The sequence below is a fragment of the Danio rerio genome, chromosome 21, assembly GCF_052040795.2.
Source record: "Danio rerio strain M-AB ecotype USA chromosome 21, GRCz13ab, whole genome shotgun sequence".
Classification (NCBI taxonomy): Eukaryota; Metazoa; Chordata; class Actinopteri; order Cypriniformes; family Danionidae; genus Danio; species Danio rerio.
This window is the reverse complement of record NC_141041.1, coordinates 47895325-47917768: the sequence shown is the minus strand read 5'-3', so window position 1 is coordinate 47917768 and position 22444 is coordinate 47895325. Positions and strand designations below refer to the sequence as shown.

Sequence of the window (22444 nt, the reverse complement as noted above, 5' to 3'; positions counted from 1 at the left end):
GGTTTAGCCTATTAAAGTGAATGGCCTATCCAGAAATTAAATAAAGCTATAAAATCTCTTTCACTTGTAATTCTATTTGAATATTGATTAAAGTTACTGTAGTTATTTAGTGAAGAGCAGGAAATGAATCTCTCATTGTGTTTGTTTGATAACAGAGGTATTAATGTAAGAATGCACAGATCTATAATGAAAGCATCCGACTAATTTAGCGTTTTAAAAAATTTAGTGCGACTAAAAAAAGTGTTTGTGCTCATTTAAGAGAAAATGAGTTGTGTTTAAAATAAAACACGCAGGACGGAGAAAAAAAAAAGACGAAAAAAATAAGCACTTTTCCGACGGTCCCTTACTGAGAGCTTCTCTCAGCGCAAGCTCTCCCGTCGAGCAAAAAAAAAAAAAAAAAGAAATAGACAGCTGTGAAACATAACCAGCTTTGTCTTTTTGTAGGAAACACACTTTAGATGTTTTTAGAGTAAGAGGTTTTTGAGTTATTGCCGTCTATCACTGATTGTGTCAGGAAGATCGAAAACAAAACCAACTAAACCGCACTCATTTCTGGATGTACAGCGGCCTTAGCATTTGCCTATACTGCCTATGCCATGGGCCGGCCCTGAGGGGGAGAATGTGGTAAAATCTGAAAACGTGTTAATTATACATTAACATTTAACATTACATTTAGCTTAAACTTAAATGTTAATTAATACATTAATTAACAACATGTACTAACCAGTAAATAAGGTAGCCGTTATTTACACGTGAACTATTGTGAATCATGTTAAATCTAAAGTTCGTTAAGGATTAGCACATTCCTTAACTCGTCATTAAATCATAATAAAATATTGTTTAGTATTTGTTTAGTATTTTGTTTAGTATCAATTAGTATTGTTTAGTTTACATATTAATACAATATTATTCGTGTACTGTTATTGTTAAGTGTTACAGTTTTTTTTTGTTTTCTGCCAGTGCATGTCATCCAGAAACAAGTAAAAAAAAAAAACCTTGAGAACTTCAACAAGAGAGCTTGATAACCTTTATAATTTGGGTTGACATTGTCTTGTCAGTTCAAAGGATTCCATCAAAGCGTCTGCAAACTCCATATATTATTGTGCATCTGAACGATGTGAAACATGAAAGTAGCTTCAGTTGCAGTGAAGGTGAGGATTTGTAGTGAATTTTAATCTCGTTCTCGCTAAAGTCTACAGTATATAGCTTTAAATAACTCCCCAAATGTATGAAATAGTTTTATGAATCATATATTTGTCATGATGGTGTACTTTAAACTAGAACTCCTTTCTTTCTTTTGAACAAAAGTTAAGGTTAATGCTGGGCAAAACAATTCCCTCAAGTATATTGAATATGGTAACAGAGGCACCCTATACAAAAATGAAATATACTTCAAGTCCATTTTGTGAACTATACTTATATACTTACAGTTAGGTCCATAAATATTTGGACATCGACACAATTCTAACACTTTTGGGTCTATACACAAACACAATGGATTTGAAATTAAACCCCTTTTGGACCCTTAACAAGTGGGAGGCACATATGCAAACTGTTGTAATTCCTACAGCGTTCACCTGATTTGGATGTAAATACCCTTTTGATTCATTTTAAATCCATTTCAAATCCAACGTTAGAATTGTGTCAATGTCAAAATAATTATGGACCTACTGTATATATATATATTCATTCATTCATTTTCTTGTCGGCTTAGTCCCTTTAGCAAGTTTTTACACAGCGGATGCCCTTCCAGCCACAACCCATCTCTGGGAAACCTCCACACACACATTCACACACACACTCATACGCTATGGACAATTTAGCCTACCCAATTCACCTGTATCGCATGTCTTTGGACTGTGGGGGAAACCGGAGCACCCAGGGGAAACCCACGCGAGGCAGGGAGAACATCCAAACTCCACACAGAAACGCCAACTGAGCCGAGGTTCGAACCAGCGACCCTGCAACCTTCTTGCTGTGAGGCAACAGCACTACCTGCGCCACTGCCTCGCCCTATATATATATATATATATATATATATATATATATATATATATATATATATGTTAACTGGACCCCATGTAGTCAGTGCACTGACATCTGTAGTATGTACTATTAGTACAATTGTAGGTAACACTTTATTTGGGTGGTCCATTTGAGTGGGGCAACCGGAGCACCCAGAGGAAACCCTAGCAAACATGGGGAGAACATGCAAACTCCACAAAGAAAATGCCAGCTGACCCAGCCGAGGCTTAAACCAGTAACCTTCTTGCTGTGAGGCGATCGTGCTATGTACTGCGCCCCCATGACATTGTTTTTTTTTGTGGAAAATGGCAACATTTAAAACTTTGATTCTTTTTCCCAAATTCTCTCAGATAAATTATGATTTTAGTCAAATCAATAATTTGTCAGATGCATATGATTGACCCTAAATGCAAATCTTCACACATTACAAGGGGTTGATATAAAATAAATGCTGAAAATCTCTCTCAGAGTTACATCTTGGACACATATGCTGATGGCACCATGAAACTCAAAGCCATACTCATGCATCATTTACAGTTTCTTCTACAAAGTCCCATAGTGTGCCGCCTCATACACATTTTATAATATGCAGAATTACTACGGATAAATAATGTAGAATTAAATGGATGCAAAAATGTAGCACACAGGAAGTGCTCTCAGCGTAGCTCTGACTTTTCACGGCTCCTTTTGTCACATCTTGGGCCAATTGTCCAGTCAAGCACGTCATGATATTACATCAGCCATAACCAAGGTACTGTAGCTGATGGAAGAGTTCTTGGCATGGATGACGACTGCCAACATCGCTAAATGAGTCTAATGGACCACATGAGTGGCAGAATGGCAGCTGTTTCACAAGCTGGCATGTGAAGAACTCTAACGGGGGCTTGTGCGACACAGTGGGGAAAAAAAAAAAAAAAAAACATGGCAGGCTTAAGCAAGTAAAACCTTCCAAACAAACAGGTTTTAAGGAGGAAATCCTAGGAAAACATCAGCGTTCGCTGTGTTGACATGGCCTTCATAATACAGTCATAACTAAAGAAGTTAAAATCCTATAAACTAAACAATCATAAAATGTTTTTGAAAACATTTTCAGAGTTTTTGTAACATTAGTCATTGTAATAAATTAATTAATAAATAAACAATTGCAATAAAAGTATTGTGAGTAAGTTTTAGTTCGAGTTTATTGTCAAACTTTATTGTGACATAGTTACAGTGTAGTTATTCAATCATTGACAAGTTTTCCACCCAGAGGAAACCCATGGGAACACGGGAACACTGGCATAGACAGGACTCAAACCAGCAACCTTCTTGCTGGGAGGTGGCAGTGATAACCACTGATCCATAGAGCCTATTCAATTAACTACTGAGAAATATGAAGGAATCACATTTACTTACTGTATGGTTGGTTTAGAATGAGGGTTAAGTTACATTTATGTAAAATTTATTGAAATTTTATTGTAATGGAACGTGCAATTATGGTGGTAAATGAAACCTTAATATTAAAATGTTTATTCTTTTAATATATATATATACAATATATACAATATCTACAGTTGAAGTGAGAGTTATTAGCCCCCCTTTATTTTTTTTCCCTTTTTTAAATATTCCCCAAATAATGTTGAACAGAGCAAGGAAATTTTCACAGTATGCCCGATAATATTTTTTTCTTCTGGAGAAAGTCTTACTTGTTTTATTATTTATTATACATTTTTAGGTCAAAATTATTAGCCCCCTTTAGGCTTTTTTTTTTTTTTTGATAGTCTACAGAACAAACCATTGTTATACAATAACTTGCCTAATTACGCTAACCTGCCTAGTTAACCTAACAAACCTAGTTAAGCCTTTAAATGTCACTTTAAACTAAGAAAAAAATGTCTTGAAAAACATAGACCCGGTTTCACAGACAGGGCTTACACTACACTGTTAGACCTTACCGTTTTTTTTTACAGTAGAATACTGGCAACACTGTTGCCAGCCACTCACTGTAAAAATTCGGTTACAGTAAGTAACTGGCAACAGTGTTGCCAGTTAATTACTGTAACTGAACCATTACAGTGAGTGGCTGGCAACAGTGTTGCCAGTTATTTACTGTAACTGAACCCTTTCAGTGAGTAGCTGGCAACACTGTTGCCAGTTAATTACTGTAATAGAGCAGCAGTGGTAACTAACTGGAAACTGTGTACAGTTAATTACTGTACTGTAGTGTTACAAATCACAGCATTATACCGCATACACATTAATAGTATGTCATATATAGTTATTGTAGTGTTACTAAAATTAATCAGCATTCTTAGCTGTTATTAAAAAATAGAAGGCATAAAAAAAATTTCAGACAAATTTATTTTATTGTTTTGGCACCAAACAAATAAATAACAGAAAATGTATAACAAAATTAAGAAATCAGCAGATATAAATATCGTCTCACATATTACAGGTCTGCACAGTAAGGCTGCGATCACATTAACGTTTGAGCATGCAAAATTCTGTCATACAAATTAAACAAAGCGAGGAGTGGAATTAAACAAAATAATTAGAGATTGAAAAAGCAAGCCAGAGAGGTCATGTTTTGATCTTTGATTGGTATCAAGCAATCACATGATGTGATTTCGCATGTCAGCGTTCTCCAAGCTTCTCCAATGCTGCGAATTATGAAATTGGTCGCATGAGCTATCATTCCAGGTCTGAAGTATTCACATGCGTATGAATGGAAGTCTATAGGGAGAAAAGTGCAGTGTGACCAGGACTTTAAGCTGTAACTGAAATTAAACACACCTGATCAAACTAATTAAGGCTTGTTAGAAATCTACAGGTAATGATGAAGCAGGGTGGGAACTAAACTATGCTGCGCTGCAGTTCTCCAGGAACTTGGAGTTTTACCCCCATGGTATATAGCAGGGGTGCTCAATCCTGTTCCTGGATATCTACCTTCCTGCAGATTTCAGTTGCTACCCATATCAAACACACCTGCCTGTAATTATCAAGTGGTGTTCAGGTCCTTATTAATTGGTTTAGGTGTGTTTGATATGGATAGCAACTGAAATCTGCTGGAAGGTAGATCAGCAAATGAACAGCAAAAAAACACAACATAATTATTTTAAATTTTAAAGCTTTAGATAATTAAAAACTGTGTCAAATCTCAATAAAAAGTTTAAAATAATTATAAATAATAAAAATAAAGTTGGCCACACTGAAAAACCAAAGGATCCAATCTTTTATTGTTATAATTATCTCAAGACAACAAGCTTTTTTATTGTTTCTAATATAAATTCATAGGTGGAAACACTGCTCTGAAAAATACTTGGCAACAAACTTACAACCTGGGACCGGACTGAGGAGCTTTTGTGTGTGGATGGCTTTGTGTATCATGTTTTTGTGATTCCCTGTGATGATTTCTGTGCACATGTTACCTTACTGAGATTATGGAATTTAATTTTGGCTTAGTTGCCAGAAATATACATACAACTGTTAGCATCTGTACATTATGGCAGTGTGCAATATCCAATAAATAAATATACTTAAACAAAAGTAATGTAAAAAGTTATATGAGGAGAGGCTAACTAGCTAACAATGTAGCTTTCAAGTACACAGTTCAAGATAACAACAATATAACTTAAAACACAGCCTTATTTTAGAAACCCTCAAAAACATTTAAACACATTTATCTTACTCATTGTAGATTCTTATTTAAAGCCTAAAACATATCAGACTCTACATCTGAATTGATGGACAGAGAATAGAGCACACTCAGCAGTAAACAAATCAAACACCTGGCTCCCTTAAAGGGCCAGCATTTTCTTAAAACTCTAACACCTTTGTGTTTAGAATAAGACAGACAGCCTGTGGGAGTGTGTGGTGATGCCTAAATCATTATTTTCTGCCTTTAAAATGCACATCTCTATAAATAGCAACATAAACCATCAGAGAAGATGGGACAGTAATGGTTGAACAGTAATTTGCTATTTATTGTCAGTTACTATCTGTAATGAGTACATAAAGTAAATTACTGTAATTTATTTTTTGCACTACACAATTTTATACAAAGTCTACTCCTTTTACAGTAAAATAATATGTCAATAAATAATAAATGTTTCCAGTTTTACAGTTATTTACTGCACAATCTACAGAGTAACAGTGAAGTTATACTAATTAAACACACCTGATCAAACTAAATCTAAAGGTAGTGTGTTGAAGCAGGGCTGGAACTAAATTCTGCTGGGCTGCGGCCCTTCAGGAGTTTGACATCCCTGGTACATAGCATATTTTCAAAGGAACTGCCTACATTTATCACAATCATGCACATATCATTAAATAAAAACAATAAAAATATAAAAACTTCATCCAAAGCAAAAAAAAAAAATAAATAAATAAAATAATCTGATCCTCATGTTGTTCCAAACCTGTAATAATAATAATAATAATAAACAAATAACCTGATTAATACAATTATTTAGGAAAGTCTTTATACTATACTGTTAATGCCATTTTTACCTACTTCATTTGAAGTTTTCCAAACAAATTCATTGAGTCTCTGCAAAAATGTATGTATGTGCTGTTTAAGATATTTTTTAAATAACACATTTTTACTAGCTATTTAGCAAAATACTAATATTCAGCTTAAAGTGCAAATTAAAAGCTTAACTATAGGCTAAACTAGGCAAATTAGATTAATTATAGAAAAGTAAACAAAGTTATAAAAATGATTGTGATAATTTGGTTGCTCTGTGTGAATATTTTTGCCTTTAAATGCATCTCGTCAATATCTTTACCTATTAATTAGCTCTGTGACATTGGTTAACTCCTGATACTCAATGTTAAAAACATAAAAGGAACCAAAGAAAACACAGAGATGGCTGCAGAGAAATTTAGCTTATCATCAATGCATGGTCTCACTTTCTCCTCAATACTGACCATACACATACCAAAACTGAACTGTATATATATATAGCAACATAAAGCATCAGAGTACATGGGGTAATAATGGTTGAGCAGTAATTTACCATTTATTATTACAGTAACTATCTGTAATGGGTACATAAAGTAAATTACTGTAATTTATTCTTTGCACTACAAAATTTCATACAAATCCTGCTCCTTTTACAGTAAAATACTGTTTCCTTTTATTACAGCAAAACACTGGCTATTTTACAGTTATTTACTGCATAATCTACAGTAAGGGTTAACAGTGTAGCCAGGACTAGGCCATAGTTCAATTAGGACTTAAATTAACTTTTAGAAACATGCTTAGAATAAAAAAATAAAAAAAAACATTACTGGTGTGTATCTTGAGACAAAACAAAGGCACTGATATATTTAAAAATCAATCAGTGCGATTTTATTTTAGTTGAAACAGCTCAGACTTACATTTTAGTCTAGGACTTAAGCCTTGTCTGTGAAACTAGGTGCTAATTAAATATTATTTACAGTCATCATGGAAAAGATAAAATAAATCAGTTATTAGAAATGAGTTATTAAAACTATTATGATTAGAAATGTGTTGAAAAAATCTTCTCTTCGTTAAACAGAAATTGGGGAAAAAATAAACGGGGTGAATAATTCAGGGGGGGCTAATAATTCTGATTTCAACTGTATATATATATATATATATATATATATATATATATATATATATATATATATGTATATATATATATATATATATATATATATATATATATATATATATATATATATAGTGAAAATTATCCTGTAGAGAAACCAGAATCAGATGGGCAAGTTCAGCAAGTCTCCTCTGACCAAAACATCTTGTTCAGAGCTGCAGGATAGGTGCCGGATGCTTGAGAATGATGGACTAGCCCATAAGGGCAATGCTATGTTGGTATTTAGAATATAGTCAGTTTGTGTGGCTATAGTGTTGTAAATGCAAAAATGACAATACTATTTATCAAACTTGATGTGTAGAGTTGGTCATTATTTCATCGTTCATTATGTAGTAGTGAGTTTTAATGAAACTTAAAGAAAGGTTTTTTGGTAAATTGAGTGTAATGACTATGCCTAAATGCCTAAATACTATTGGGTGCAGATAAATGAGAAGGTTTTAAACAAATTTCGAACATATCGCTTTTTAAATGAGGATAAATTGTCATGGTGTAATGCTTAATCATACTATCCAAAACCCACAACATCTTTAGTATCCCAGTGTAAAAGCTACAGTCAACTGTAGCAAGAAATGAATGACGGTAATTAAAGTAGATATATTAAAGCATTGATTGAACTGCCAGATTATGTTGAAGGAGTCCTTGAGGTGCATCTATCCTGAGGTAATGATTTGTAGATGTTGAACGATTTGTAGATATTAAACAATTACTCATAGCCAGTGTTGGACCTTGTAGATTACAGTACTCAAGATCGAGGCCCTGAGGGTACATGCTGAAATTACCACATGCTGACCGGCTGGGTCAGTTAGCATTTCTCTGTGGAGTTTGCATGTTCTCCGCGTGGGTTTGTGAAATGTACATACGATACATGTGAAATGGTTGTGGTGTATGTGAAAGTGTATGGGTGTTTTCTAGTGTTGGGTTGTGGCCGGAAACATGTGCTGGATAAGATAGCGGTTCATTCCGCTTTGGCGACCCCAGATTAATAAAGGGACTTGGCTAAAAAGAAAATGAATGAATTAATGGATGTTGCTGTTGTTTATTTATATAGCACCTTACAGATTACATGGTAACTTCAAAGTGCTGTATAATACAATGTAAGATTAAAAAAACAACCCTGCAGAAAAATCCAGCTTAAACCAGCATAAGTTGGTTGGCTGGATTTAGCTGGTTGACCAGGCTGGTTTTAGAGGGGTTTTGGCCACTTACAGGCTGAATTCCAGCTATTTCCAGCCTGGTCTTAGCTGGTCAGGCTGGGAGATGACCAGCTAAAACCAGCTTGACCAGCCTAACCAGGCTGAGCCCAGCCAAAACCAGCTGTGTCCAGCTTAAAGCAGGCTGGTCAAGCTGGTTTTAGTTGGTTTTAGCTGGTCATTTTCCAGCCTGACTAGCTAAGACCAGGCTGGAAATGGCTGGAAACCAGCCTGTAAGTGGCCAAAACCCCTCTCAACCAGCAAAAACCAGCCAACCACTCTAGGCTGGTTAAGGCTGGATTTTTCAGCATGGTGAATATAAATTCTGCCCAATCATCTTAGATCATTTAAGCGAGGTACGAAGAACGGACCCCTGATCGGCGTTAAGCAATGAAACCGTCACCACAACAACGCAGATACACAACAACAAACACATATGGAGGTAATCAAAACACTACCACGTTACAACAACAGACAACCACAGAAAGTGCGCACAAACCCACAACCGTGACAATAAGAATGCGTCATGGTTAGTTTCATAGGCAAGAGTTTTTGTGCTTTTCGACCTTTTCTGGTTTAGTATGAACACTTATCTTTGGCTGTGGTATGAGCTGCTGCAAAACCACTCTTGAGTCATTGAGAGACCCCTGTATCTTATTGAGGAGATCTACAGCTATTACTAACTTCTTATCAAATGTCTGCCTAAGCTTGCTTCCATGAAGGATAGAGGAAAGAACGTTATACCACACTACAGAACAAATGAAGAAGTAGAACGAGCCGACTTTCTCTCCCAAAGTGTTACAGTTCTGAGGTTTCCCTCACTTCTGATAGATCTTCTCTTACCTCAGAGGCCTGATAACAGAATTCCTATACATTTTTATTCCTGCTTTGCCATTTTGTTTCTCTGCAGTTCTTCACACTGATCACAGCATGTTTATTGCGTGTTCAGCCCACAAAACCACTGGGATTCATTTTGTTTGTGTTAGTTTCATAAGCTGGTTTTCCACCCTATTGTGAAGTGAGTCTTTTTAAAGTCGCAAAAAAAAAGAAAAAATCCAAATGTGAACTACAACCTCAAGTTCCTAAAGAAAGCCAAGTGACTGCGCGAGGACTGGGAATGGGAGTTGGCAGGAAGCACAGCGGTTGCTAAGTTGTTGCTAGGCAGTTGATAAAATATTTATGGCATTGTTAGGTGGTTGCTAAGAAGTTGCTAAATGGCAACGCTAGTGTACATGTTTGATCAAATGCTAATACTTAGTAAGGAATTTCTAGTGTAGGAGTAAATCTATTAGCCCAGTGACGAAACTAACAGCATGGTCGAATGTTTAATGCATGTAAGCCTTTTAAGAATTTTATTATTTATTAGAATTTATTTATATTAGTTTTTTAGCTCCGAATTCAATCTGACTCCAATTTAAATGATCCTGAAATTTAACGGTATTTCTAATTGTAAGAACAGATCATATTCATCATTTATGATTTAATTTAGAGTTTTGATATTTTCTGGGGTTCGATATTTTAAATTGTACGTTCATTAGGGACCTACGTCGCTCAGAGTTCCACGCCACGGGTTTGCGCTTCTTCTCACGGACAATATGTCGACACTCTGAAAATAGTCAGAGGATGCAGGATTAACTATATTTGAATAAGCTGGTCCTAGTCATTAAAAAAAATTGATCCTTAGCCAAGGCCATACAACTTGCTACTTCCAGTGGTTAAATGACTAAAAGGTCTACATGTTATCGGCACCCCTAGTAGCAAGGAATTCTGGCCCAGATTTGGCAAAAAGCTGGCACAGCAGGCATTCATCCAGCACTGGCATACAGCATGTGGGCCAAACATGGCCCGGGTTTGGCAGAGGTGGCACCGTTTTTAAGGCAGCACACAAGATTTGGGCCAGATGTAAAACGTAGTATTTGGCCCAGATTTAAAAATTTGATAAGTGGGCCATGTGAGTTTGGCCAGTCTTGACCCACATTTAAAATACACTAAAATCATTTTTGAGTAAAGAAAAAAAATTTCTACCAATTAGGTCACTTTGAGAAAAAGCATGCCCATAGTGTGCCTAAAGCGCATCACTCCATGGGTTTATCAATTTCATTACAATCGTGACACACCAACCTATCTGGCCCAGTTCAGGCCCAGTTATGATTTATTAACTTGGCTGAGACTTGGCTCAGATATGGTCTGTGTTTGGCCCTTGTCTGGAAGCCAGATTTGGTCCAGTCATGTACCGTAATTCACTGCGGCATGTGGGCCAAGCAAAACCTGATTGTGTGGGCCAGAGCTGGGCCAGAGAAATTTTGCTATGTGGGACGCTATGGCTAACAATAATCAAATGCGCCTATTAACCAATTCAATTGATGCCATACTATAAAGGAAACGAGACTCCGCATAATCTACTGGATACAATGAATTCGCAAAACTCCAGAATTAATCCAAACTTAACATTTTATTTGTCAGGTAAAATTATATTCTGCCAATTACATAATAAATCATCAGGAAGCCAATTCAGAAATGAGACTAACAATATAACATCAATTAATCAAAGATAAATCAAAGAGTTAGAGATGCATACCTGACCAGAGAAGTACATTGCAGCATAAAGGCTGATTTATTGTTCTGCGTCAAACACCGGCGTATGCTAGGGCGCTGACGCATAGCCCTCTGCCGTGGCTGTCGCCGTCACTGACGTGCACCTCTCAAAAAATTTAACTACACATCACAACAACGCGTAGCGCAAGCTCTGTGATTGGTCGGCTTGGTAGCGCTGACGAGTCGGGACTGAGAGCCGCGCGAATGGCGCGAGCCCGATGTAGCGATTGTTTACAAGTGTGGAGTCCCGTGAAGGAGCTCCGGATGGAAAGTTTTGTTTTGTGTTTACCTCATAGTTAAAGTTGTTGCACGTCCGCCGGTTTCTGCCTCAAAATGAGCGAGTTTGAGTCACTTGTCCAACCAGAAAGTGTTCAGGAAACGCAAAACAGAAGCGAAGAAACTCGACACAGAGGAACATTTACACCTCACTGCCAACTAGCGTTTCAGAAGTGTTAATGCAGACCAACAGAGACAGCGCGCAGAAGTATAAATGCACAGCTGCGCGCGTTGCCTGCGCCGTGAGTTACGCCGGTCACTTGACGCAGAAGTATAAACCAGGCTTAAGTCTCAGAGATGCTGCAATGGGGTGTCTTTTTACAAGATCTCCCCCCGTCCTAAAGCACATCTTACCTTATATACTCAAGTCAAAACAAACAGCCATAAATTCAAGACAATGTGTCACAGAAACCCTGGCCTGGTGAATTTGAGGACTTAACCATCTCTGAGGAGGGAGAGCATCTTATCAAAATCTTATAGAAGTCAAGAACCAAATCAACATATACCAGTGAAATATTACTGTAAAAGTAAGACCACTTTACCAATCACACAGAGACATTTAAAATGATACCAAGTATGAATATAATGCTGCAAGATACACCATGTTAAAACCTTGAACATTTTATGTGAAATGTGCTCTAATCAGAAGGTAACATAAGGGCCAAGAAGGGGGGTTTAGGTTGGAAGGAGAAGGGTGACTTTCTCGCATTACCCCCTGCTGTAGTGTAGCTCTGTTTCTCCAGTCTGTGGCCCCGTTTACACTAATGCGTTTTAGTTTGAAAACGCATAAGTTTTGCTACGGTTACGCCAACCGTCCACACTACGCCGGAGTTCTCGAGCGCCGAAAACGGAGCGTTTCGAAAACGCTGGAGAGGCCGTTTTCATTCTGAAACGCAGCTGCTCCGTCTCAGTGTGGATGATGGAAAACGGAGACATCTGAAAACGGAAGCGGGGCTGCAGATGTTCGCCTCTCTGATTGGGGCTTTTCCTGAATATTAAGTAGCCTAACACACAGTTCAGTCCTGAATCTTCTCAGTGTAAGTTCAGACTTCGCAAGTTTGATCAAGGCTGCAGTCTCTTCTTCTCAGTTTGATATGGAAAAGCAGACTGTACCGAGGACACGGGTAAATCTTCAAAGGGAACAGTGTACTTTATAACTTCATTCACATCACCCTGGCTTCGTTGTTTCACTTTATCAACAATAAAATGTAAACATGATTTAAGGAACTGCCTATTTTCATTTTAATATTAGCAACTTAGACAGCAGACATGTTGAGGCGTCGTGCTGTATAAGATGAGCGTCATCTTCACTGTCTGGATATTTATAACAAAACGGAGCCGATAACAACTGCCTCCTTTCAGTTTCAGTGAAAATACGAAACACACCCTCTCTTTTGCTGAGTATCAGTTTTAAGAATCGATAATGGCCATTTTAAAAGTATAACATACAATAAGTTTATACATTATAGGAAATAAAGGCAAGCGATAAGTCAATATACAGAATGTACGTGGTTACATTAATCATTAACTTATCTTTGGCTCAGCCAAAACACGTTACCTGAGAACAAGTAATAGATTCCAATGCCCAAAGTCAGGGAATATGTCGTTAGATAAAGACAACAAGATGAATGAAATATCCCGTTTAATAAATATAGTGAGATTAGATCCAGCGGGAGATGCTTGATGAGAAGTCCGACTAGCAGAGCTCTCATCTGGGTACATGGGCTGCAGCGCTTGCCCGAGAGCGTCTGTGTGGTCACGTGATGTGCGTTTTCAGCGTTTTGGTGTGGACGGAGAGCAGTTCAGAAACGCTGGGTAAAACGCGAGTGTGGACGCGGATCGTTTTCATTCTACAACGCCGTTTTAAAACTAAAACGTACTAGTGTAAACGGGGCCTGTGTTTGCATTGTCAACAGTGATGTGAATAGAACAGTTGACCAGCTGGTTTCTTCATCACTTCTCTTGTCTAATGAAATTCCATAACAGTTCTCAGGGTCTGATATTTTGGATCCTTACAGTATTATGCAGCAGATTCGCTTCCAGCCGCAACCCAGTACTGGAAAACAATCATACACTCTCATCCACACACCCAATTCGGAGTTAGTTAGATGGTTAACTTTATCTGTCCTCATAGGGAAGTTTAATTTGCAACCATAGACTGTAAAATATATGGACGTAGTATCCGTGACGTCACCCATAGGTTTCTGAAGAGCGCAAAAGAAGCCACAAGTAGGCGTGGCCAACCGTCGCCATTTTGGTCACGCGTCATCACACACACGGCGGGATACCAAACAAGGGCAAAGAGGCGGAGAGTGAGCGGAGCTACAGACACCTGCTGGCATTTAGCTTGGACCTGGTTCAGACACACTTTACTTTGGGAGAAATGCTCAATACTTCATCACCTGCGACTCGTTTGTATTCTGACCACTTGTGCTTGGTTGTACACTATATCAATAAAGTGTTTAGACTTTTAAAAACACTGCTGTAATACATTGAGCCACTAAACATTGTTCTTATGACGTTTTTCTACAGGAGGAAAACGCAAATTACTTCCAAACACTTCAGATATAGTCTGTGTTAGTTAATGTAAGACTATTGATGAAATCCAGCATAACACTGTATGACAACGCTTCAGATGACTGTTCTAGAGCCTACAGCTAATCAATTCGTCAGATTCTGGAGTGCATTACAGCTCTAAATATAAATATAAACGATAAATGATCTTAAATAAAACAAATACATGTATAGAGATGGTATATAAGTATATAACTTTACTCACATGGGAAGCGGAGGCCACATGAATGGTTTGTGAGCACAATTTAGTGCACTCAGCATGCCATGCCATCTAATAATTGTGGGAAACAAGTCCAAAAGGCAGTTGACTGTGTAAAGCCACATAAAACAACACAGAAATACGATAAATATGCCGAGTTCAGTGGCTAATCTGCAGGATTCAGCTGAGGTGACGTGACGGCGACCAATGAGACCTAGCTGTCACTCAAGTGGCCACGCCCTTAATTATGCAAACTTAATATAACTTAATATAAAGGAAACAGATGAGTTATAAAAAAATCACCCCTCTCACAGTTTTCATGAAGGGTAATATTACCTGTATTAACAAAAATCCTTTTTCGTACCAGGCTGTAAACACCTTTTTTTTCTGCTGTAAAGTTGGCCATTCTAACAGTGGGCTCAATTGAAATTTGCTCTGTTTTGGAGCCAGGAGTGGCCAGGACTAGCGGAATTTTGGATGAATTGCAGTTTTAGTTACTTCCGTATTGGCTTCCTGAGAGAGAGCGGGAGGTTGCCACTTGTTTGCAACATACACTCACAGAGACTTCTGACGTTTCACATTTGGCATATATTTATAAATCAATCATTTAAAAACATGGTACCCCTACTCTAAATACACATCCAATTCTACAAGCCATCAACTGCTACAGAGGGATGAGGAATTTAATCCCTCAGACTGTGGAGGAAACCTACGCAAACACAGGGAGAACATGCAAACTCCACACAGAAATGCCTTCTGGCTCACTGGAACCTGCGAATTTCTTGCTGTGAGACAACAGAGCTAACCACTGAGCCACCGCGCTGCCCTCAATCACTTTATAGCACTAACAATTTTACTGCACCTTTTTTTTTTATTGGAAGAATATGTACAATTACAGAATGTTTGCAAATATATAAAAAAGATCCTCCACATTTTACTTATGCAAAAAATAAATAAAAAAAATGTAAAAGAAATTAAAACAAAAAATTTCCTTCTATAATTATTAGGTACAAGTGATTATATTACAACTACATGTCCATATGTATATATACACACACATACACATATATACACACACACATACACACGTACATACCATTTTCCCCCTTGGTCTACTAACACAATTTACAGAGTCTACATATGAATATGTAAACCATTATCTGAATTGACAGAGGAAAAAACTTATCATTACAGAAGGAAAAGAAGAACAAAATATATACGCACTCAAACAAAATAGATCACAGTATGCAAACGAAAATAATACCCTATAATACCCCCCCACCCGTCAGTTTCCGTCTGTAGTGCACACCCTTAAGAAAGATTACTGAAAATGGGAGCTGCCATATGATTTAACAATATCCCCATCAAACAACTGTTCCATTTCTCCCTTCCAAGTACCTTATGAAAGGTTCCCATATTTAAAAAAAATTTGACTTTTTATTCTGTATACTGCACCTTTTGACCAAAATAGTTTATTTTAAATTTAATGAACAACAATTGTGTTATTATTTCTGTAAAAATAGCTTATGATTTCATGAACAGCAATAAAAAACTGGAAGAGATATGACTGGATTTTCTGCAATTTTGATAAAAGGAAGGTATTTCTAGGCCCTTCAAAAGGAACATGCAGTACTGTAGAACTGCTTTGTTCATAATGAGCTGTTCTTGTTGGCAATAAGAGAACACTCTCCATCAGATAGGAATATGCGCTGCAGGTTATTTTCAGTGCTGAGATCAAGAAGTGACGCAAGCTCAGCACCCCAAACCCCTGAACTGGGTCATTTGCCTCTCTACAGGGCACAACACAAGCTTACAGCAGTGAAAATAAACCACACTACCTTCAATAATTTGGTTTCCTTTACCCCATGACTATATATAAACTACGACAAGAAGGTGTTACTCATAATCTCAAAAGCTCTTCTAAACATTATCACTTTCTTAGGGGCAAGAAAACTTTCCCAAATGTTTCACCAAGTACCTAAGAGTTTGATCTGAATGTTAAAATGACAGACTGATCTCAAATCTTTCAGTGTCCCTTGATTTTTTTGCAGAAAAACAGTATCTGCTTTTGTGTGCATGAATAGTTATGCGGCTCATTCGGCTGTGGCAACGTCTGCTAAATAAGGGACTAAGCCTAAGGAAAATGAATGAATAAAGTGATCTAGCATGATCTTGGTATGCAACAGAATGTTACATCATATATAACAACAAAAATGTAAACAAACAAAAATGTTAATAAATCATTAACTTTTTATACTACACGACTGTAAAATTGTGCGTGCAACATGTTTGAAGAGCGAGAAGGGATGCGGCGGAGAGGGGTGCGCAACATATTTGTGGACCGGTAGGGAGAGGCGCAATTTCCGGGAGATTAACATTCATTTTCGTGCATCGTGCATTTGCTGGAGACTTGGGCTGTCTGAATTTATGTTTGTTTAATAAATCATATAGATGGTAACAGAAAGCCAACTTCTTTGTTGAAAGGGAAAATAACATCTTGAAACAATGGTGGGCCTTGGACATCCACAAAATGGTAATCAATTAATATTTATGTGAGCTGTTTCTGGCATCAAATTCAGAATTGTTTTACAGTAGCAGGTTTAAACTCATTCTGTATTCTGAATGAAAATGCTGAGTAGTAAGTTACAGCACTTCAGAAATAGACTCTTCTGGACTCCTGGCCCACTTCTTAATTGCAAACATTCAAGATGACTGATAATCTTCAGGGTTCACATTGCCACAATACACTAATATCTCAATGTTTCTTTCAACCCAGGCTCATACTGATTCCGTTCCCCTATATACATTTTTGGACAGTCCCAAATACGTCCCAGGAGGTACGTTTTTGTGTTCTTTGCAGTTTTTGTTTTTGCGAAATCAAAGGCCACTGTATGCTTTTTTAGATCTCAAGTTTCTCTGGCAGGTGCTATTTGCCAGTGGTGGTAAGAGTTTTGAAAAATCATACTTAAGTAAAAGTATCATTACTTGCCCAAATATGTAGTGCAAGTAGAGTAAAAGTATCTGTTGTAAATATTACTCAAAGTATTAGTGAAAAGTAACCGATTTAAAAGTGCTCAAGAGTACTGAGTAGTGAGACTTACGGGCCATTCACATGGGGCGTTAAGGCTGATTTATACTTCTGCGTCAAACGCCGGCGTATGCTATTTGTGTTTACCTCATAGTTAAAGTTGTTGCACGTCCGCCGGTTCCTGCCTCAAAATGAGCGGTTTGAGCCACTTGTACATCCCGGAAGTGTTCAGGAAACGCAAAAAAGCAGCAAAGAAACTCGACACAGAGGAACATTTACACCTCACTGCCAACTAGCGTTTCGGAAGTGTTAATGCAGACCGACAGAGACAGCGCGCAGAAGTATAAATGCACAGCTACGCACGTTGCATGCGCCGTGGGTTACGCCGGTCACCTGACGCAGAAGTATAAATCAGGCTTTAGCGTCAATGCTTCCCATTCACTTTAAATGGTTGACATCAAGAGTTACCGAAACGGAAGTGTGGGCCATCAGTGCTGCTTCAGTGGCATTGCTTGCTGCAGAAGTTGGGTTTTTCTCAACTTCTTAAGCGCCAATGGAAACGTCAGCTAATCAGATCGCTGTATGCAAACAAACCAGCTAAGACGGTAGCCGATTACTGACTAATTTAATTGCCTGATGCTGCAATGATAATTGCACCAGCCCCAACTTCAGACACAACCTCTGTCAAGCATTGACAATGAATCCCCGTGTGAATCAGGCCTTACACTGTGAAAAGTTGATGCGTTTGCATGAGGTTTTTGAAGAAATGCGTAAACATAACATTCTTTAGTGCATTCAGTTATCTTCCTATATTCGTTCCTTCCTTTCTTTCTTCCATTGTGTGCTCATTCTGTCCTTTATTTATTCGTTTGTTCCTTCATTAGGTCCTGTTCAATCCTTCTTTCCTTCATTCAGTTCTTTCTTAAATCTTCCTTCATTCATTTGGTTCTTCCTTTTATCATTAGTTTGGTTATTCCTTCATTCATTTGGTCCTTACCTCCATTCCTTGTTCATTGTTATTGCTTAAATCCAAGAGGCTGCTGCCGACTGACTGACCAACTGATACCCCCATCCACCTGCTTCCCTAAACCCAACTGTTTCAATTGACCCGCCCACCCACTTACCTAAACCCAACCGACAGTTTTAAAAAGCAATCCAGAAAAAGAAAAGCCCATCCTGATTTTTTACCACGCTTTTAGATTTTACCACATTCTCACCCTGTTATTTACTCGTTTATTTATTTATTTTTTGGCTCTTGTATTTGTCTTACCTGCTTTCGAAATCATTCTTAAATGGAATCGAACCCAGTCATCACGGTCAACTCCACTCTGCATTTCCAATGCTCCAACGTACGCCACTAGTCAAACTGGTTACAGCGGCAAAACCGTCCACACAGGTAAGCAGTCAGCTGGTAAGCATGAAAACAAACGCCGTCATACCACCCCGTAGCTTTCCTTTTAAAGAGGAAATACAGTCATACATTCCTCTGACTACACAATTCGCTAAAAAAAAGGTACGTTTTCAGAATGAGCCTACGTAGGTTTCTTCGGGGTGATTGTTCCAATAGTATTTGCATGCAACCTTAATTATGCAAGCTGCAAGCTAAGATTGCATCACGCAATATGCAATGTCAGACACAATGGAGTGAGTGTTGTCACTGTGACAGGTAGGGTTAGGGGTTAGGTGGGCGCATTAAAAAGTATTGGATGCAGCTCAGATTGCACTGCACCAGGTCTGCATCCAGACCCCTCTCGATCGTTCTGCCGTAAAATGATCATCAAGCTTCAGTTTATGTGCCGAAGTCATCACATTCTATGTCATTGTATGCTGATACTTCAGAGAATACGCGAGTTCCTTTATAAATTTAGGATTTCCACTTCCTACTACAGTAAAGCATCCCGATAACAAGACTCACCCATATCCGTGTTTGACCTTGAAGATGGAGATCTTCAACTCATAAACCTTGCCTTTTTTTGTGGGCACTTGTGCAATGTTCTTATACTCTGCATTGAAACATTCTTTACACTTTTCATCAGGTCATCTTGCATGTCTTTGCCAGTAAATTGAGGGATTTTTATTCAGTTGCTTTGATCAAATATTCATTCACCTTGATGATATTGTGCTATATCTTCGATGTCATTGAAGGTCTTCCAATAAAACACATTTCAGACTTTTAAATAAAGCTACCAGCCGTGTCTCTAGGAAACCTAGAGTCCTCTTTTAGGCATAGACTTTCTTATGTAATAAAATAATCTTCTCTGTAGCTTTTGTAAGGCCTAGTTTAATTCGGCCATATCTGCTACTCAGCCTTAATACATGCATAGGGTAAATTTATTTTAAGTATAAAGTTTTGTTCTAGAGGTGTCCCTGATAATGATGTGGGAGATCACCTTAGGACATTCGTAGCTTCGACCTTCAAGCTAACACTCCTGTAGCTTTCTCGTAATCCTGAAGACCTTGATAAGCTTGCGTTTTAACAGGAATGGATTTATGCTCTGCAGTAAAGTTTCTTCTGATGAATACTGGACAAGTAAGAAGTAGTAATCAGATTTATACCTGAGAAGGTATGTTGATCTTTAATATGTTTTTTTTCCCTCAGAACTTTGAGATCAAAATGCTTTGTTGCCAGTAATCATTTTTACTTTAGCAGTTTCCTGATCCTCTGACAAAAGACTTTGTTTGCCTCCCTGAGTTGCAAGTACCAACTAGCTATAAATCATTCTGTCAGGTGATGGTACAAGATGTGATACAGTATTTACAAACACAGACTCATTGTGAGAATGTACCCCTGTTTACATTTCTGGAGAGCATGAATTAAGTAGCCAGAGCTACATGTAGCTGAATTTTGTCTTTAAAATGAACACTAGGTGATGCCTGATGTTTCTTTCAGCGCTGCCGGCTGACCGCTTACCTCCGTGTGGACGGCATTTCTGCTGTTACCAGTTTGGCCAGTAGCGCACCATGTACATCGGCGGATTTGATATGCAGAGAGGAGTTGACGGCGACTATGGGGTTTGAGTTTGGAGAAGAATGGTTCCAGAAAGCAGGTAAAACTAAAAATAATAATAAACAAGTACATAACAGGATGAGAATGTGGTAAGATCTGAAAGCGTGTGAAAGATCAGGCAGTCACAAGGACTTTTTTTCTGGATAGTAGCAGTCGGTCAGTTGACAGCGACTTCTAGTGAATTTATGGATCACGTGCTTATGATTGCTTGCGACATTATTTGATTTATGATTCACCGATCAGACAATTCCTAAACCACTATAAATACCCTAAGTTTCATATAACAGCCATCTTCATTTTGAAGATTTCCCGCTTTCACTCCTACTTATCATCCTAGATGGGTGGCACGGTAGCCCAGTGGTTAGCACTGTTGCCTCACAGCAAGAACGTCACTGGTTCTAGTCCTTACCAAGCCAGCCAACATTCATGCGCTGAGTTCACATGTTCTCCCCGTGCTCACTTGGGTTTCACCCGGGTTCTCCGGTTTCCACCATCCAAAAACATGCAACTTAAGTTAATTGACTTAAATCGGCACCATAGACATGCTCCTAGTTAGTAGTTACCTCTTAAGAGCAATCACTATCTCATTAGCTACTACAGCAGGGGAGTTCTCCAGATCTCTCTGAGCTCAAATTCCTCTCTCACCTTGCAAACGGGAGGGAGCCCCAGGCTCGAGGATCTTATGAGCTCAGGGAACAGCATGCCAAACAATCTTTATAATCAATCATCAGCTAAGTGTGAACTCTTGAATGCCACTCACGAGATAAAGTTCAGATCTGAAAAAGCATACACAGCAGCCTCTGGTGGATTCACGAAAACTGAAAAATGATCAAGTGATCAAGTGGAGAATGATTTTCTGCTGAGTCTGGTGCCGGGCTCTGAACGCTGCTGGATTAGTGGCCATGATGGTGAACAAGATGGACAGTGGTTGTGGTCTGATGGATCGGTTTATGGTTACACCAACTGGTGCTCAGGAGAGCCTAGTGGCGGGTCTGAGCACTGCTTGGAGATCAACTGGACATCGAACCATTGCTGGAACAATCAGGGCTGTTTGACCCGCATGGGCTATCTGTGTGCTAAACCGCTTGTGCCGTGTTAGTGTGACTGTAATTGAAAATGATGAAAAATTACCCCCTGGAACTTATTTTGCACTGTCCAGAAATACTTATCTAAAATTAGCCTGATTGGTATTTACTATACAAAGAAAAGCGAATGGTCTCAATTAAATCACTATTACTACATGGTACAATATTTGTGCATCTGTAGAGAAAGTTCAATAAATTAATTCAATAAATTCTCTTTAGCACTTGAGTTTTCAATATGAGGATTATCAAAAATAGGGTATTTTTACCTACTGCATAAAACTTTGAGGAAAGTGGAACACATGTGAAAACAGATGAATCAACTCTCTGATTGTTGTCAGGGCACCACATAGTGGTTAGCACTGTTGACTCAAAGCAAGAAGGTGGTTTGAGTTCTGGGTGCACCAGTTGAGATTTCTGTGGAGTTTGCATGTTCTCCTTGTGTTTGCATGGGTTTTCACTGGCTTTTTGCCCCACAGTCCAAACACATGCACTATACAGTGGGTGAATTGGATAAACTAAATTGGTCGTAGTGCATGAGTGTGTATGGGTGTTTCCCAGTACTGGGTTGCGGCTGGAAAAGCACCCGCTGCTTAAAACATATGTACAAATAGTTGGTGGTTCATTCTGCTGTCGCAAACCCTAATAAATAAAGGGACTAAGCCGAAGGAAAATGAATGAATGATTGTTGTCAGTAAATATTAAAATCTGTCTGTAAAGATTTAATGAAAATGCATTTTCGAGCTAAAAAGAACAGCAACAACAACAAAAAAACATTCTCCTAAACTCAATGTTCACATGAGCACACACACAGACTCAAAAGAAAGAAAGAAAAATAACCACCCAGTCA

The 22444-nt window shown here is 38.1% G+C and overlaps 1 protein-coding gene and 1 long non-coding RNA gene across 2 annotated transcripts; both read left to right on the top strand.

Annotated features, from left to right (window-relative positions):
- Positions 1-12722: 12722 nt before the first annotated feature.
- LOC147838975 (uncharacterized) lies at positions 12723-21338 on the top strand. The gene is made up of 3 exons (XR_015520824.1): positions 12723-13601; positions 19108-20987; positions 21065-21338. It is a non-coding gene; the product is annotated as an uncharacterized LOC147838975 (long non-coding RNA).
- A 3-nt stretch (positions 21339-21341) lies between these two features.
- On the top strand, positions 21342-21616 carry LOC147838974 (ladderlectin-like; the record flags this gene model as incomplete). Its single annotated transcript, XM_087300408.1, has 1 exon — positions 21342-21616. A coding segment is annotated over one exon (270 nt), but the record flags the coding sequence as incomplete, so codon positions are not given.
- Positions 21617-22444: the final 828 nt, after the last annotated feature.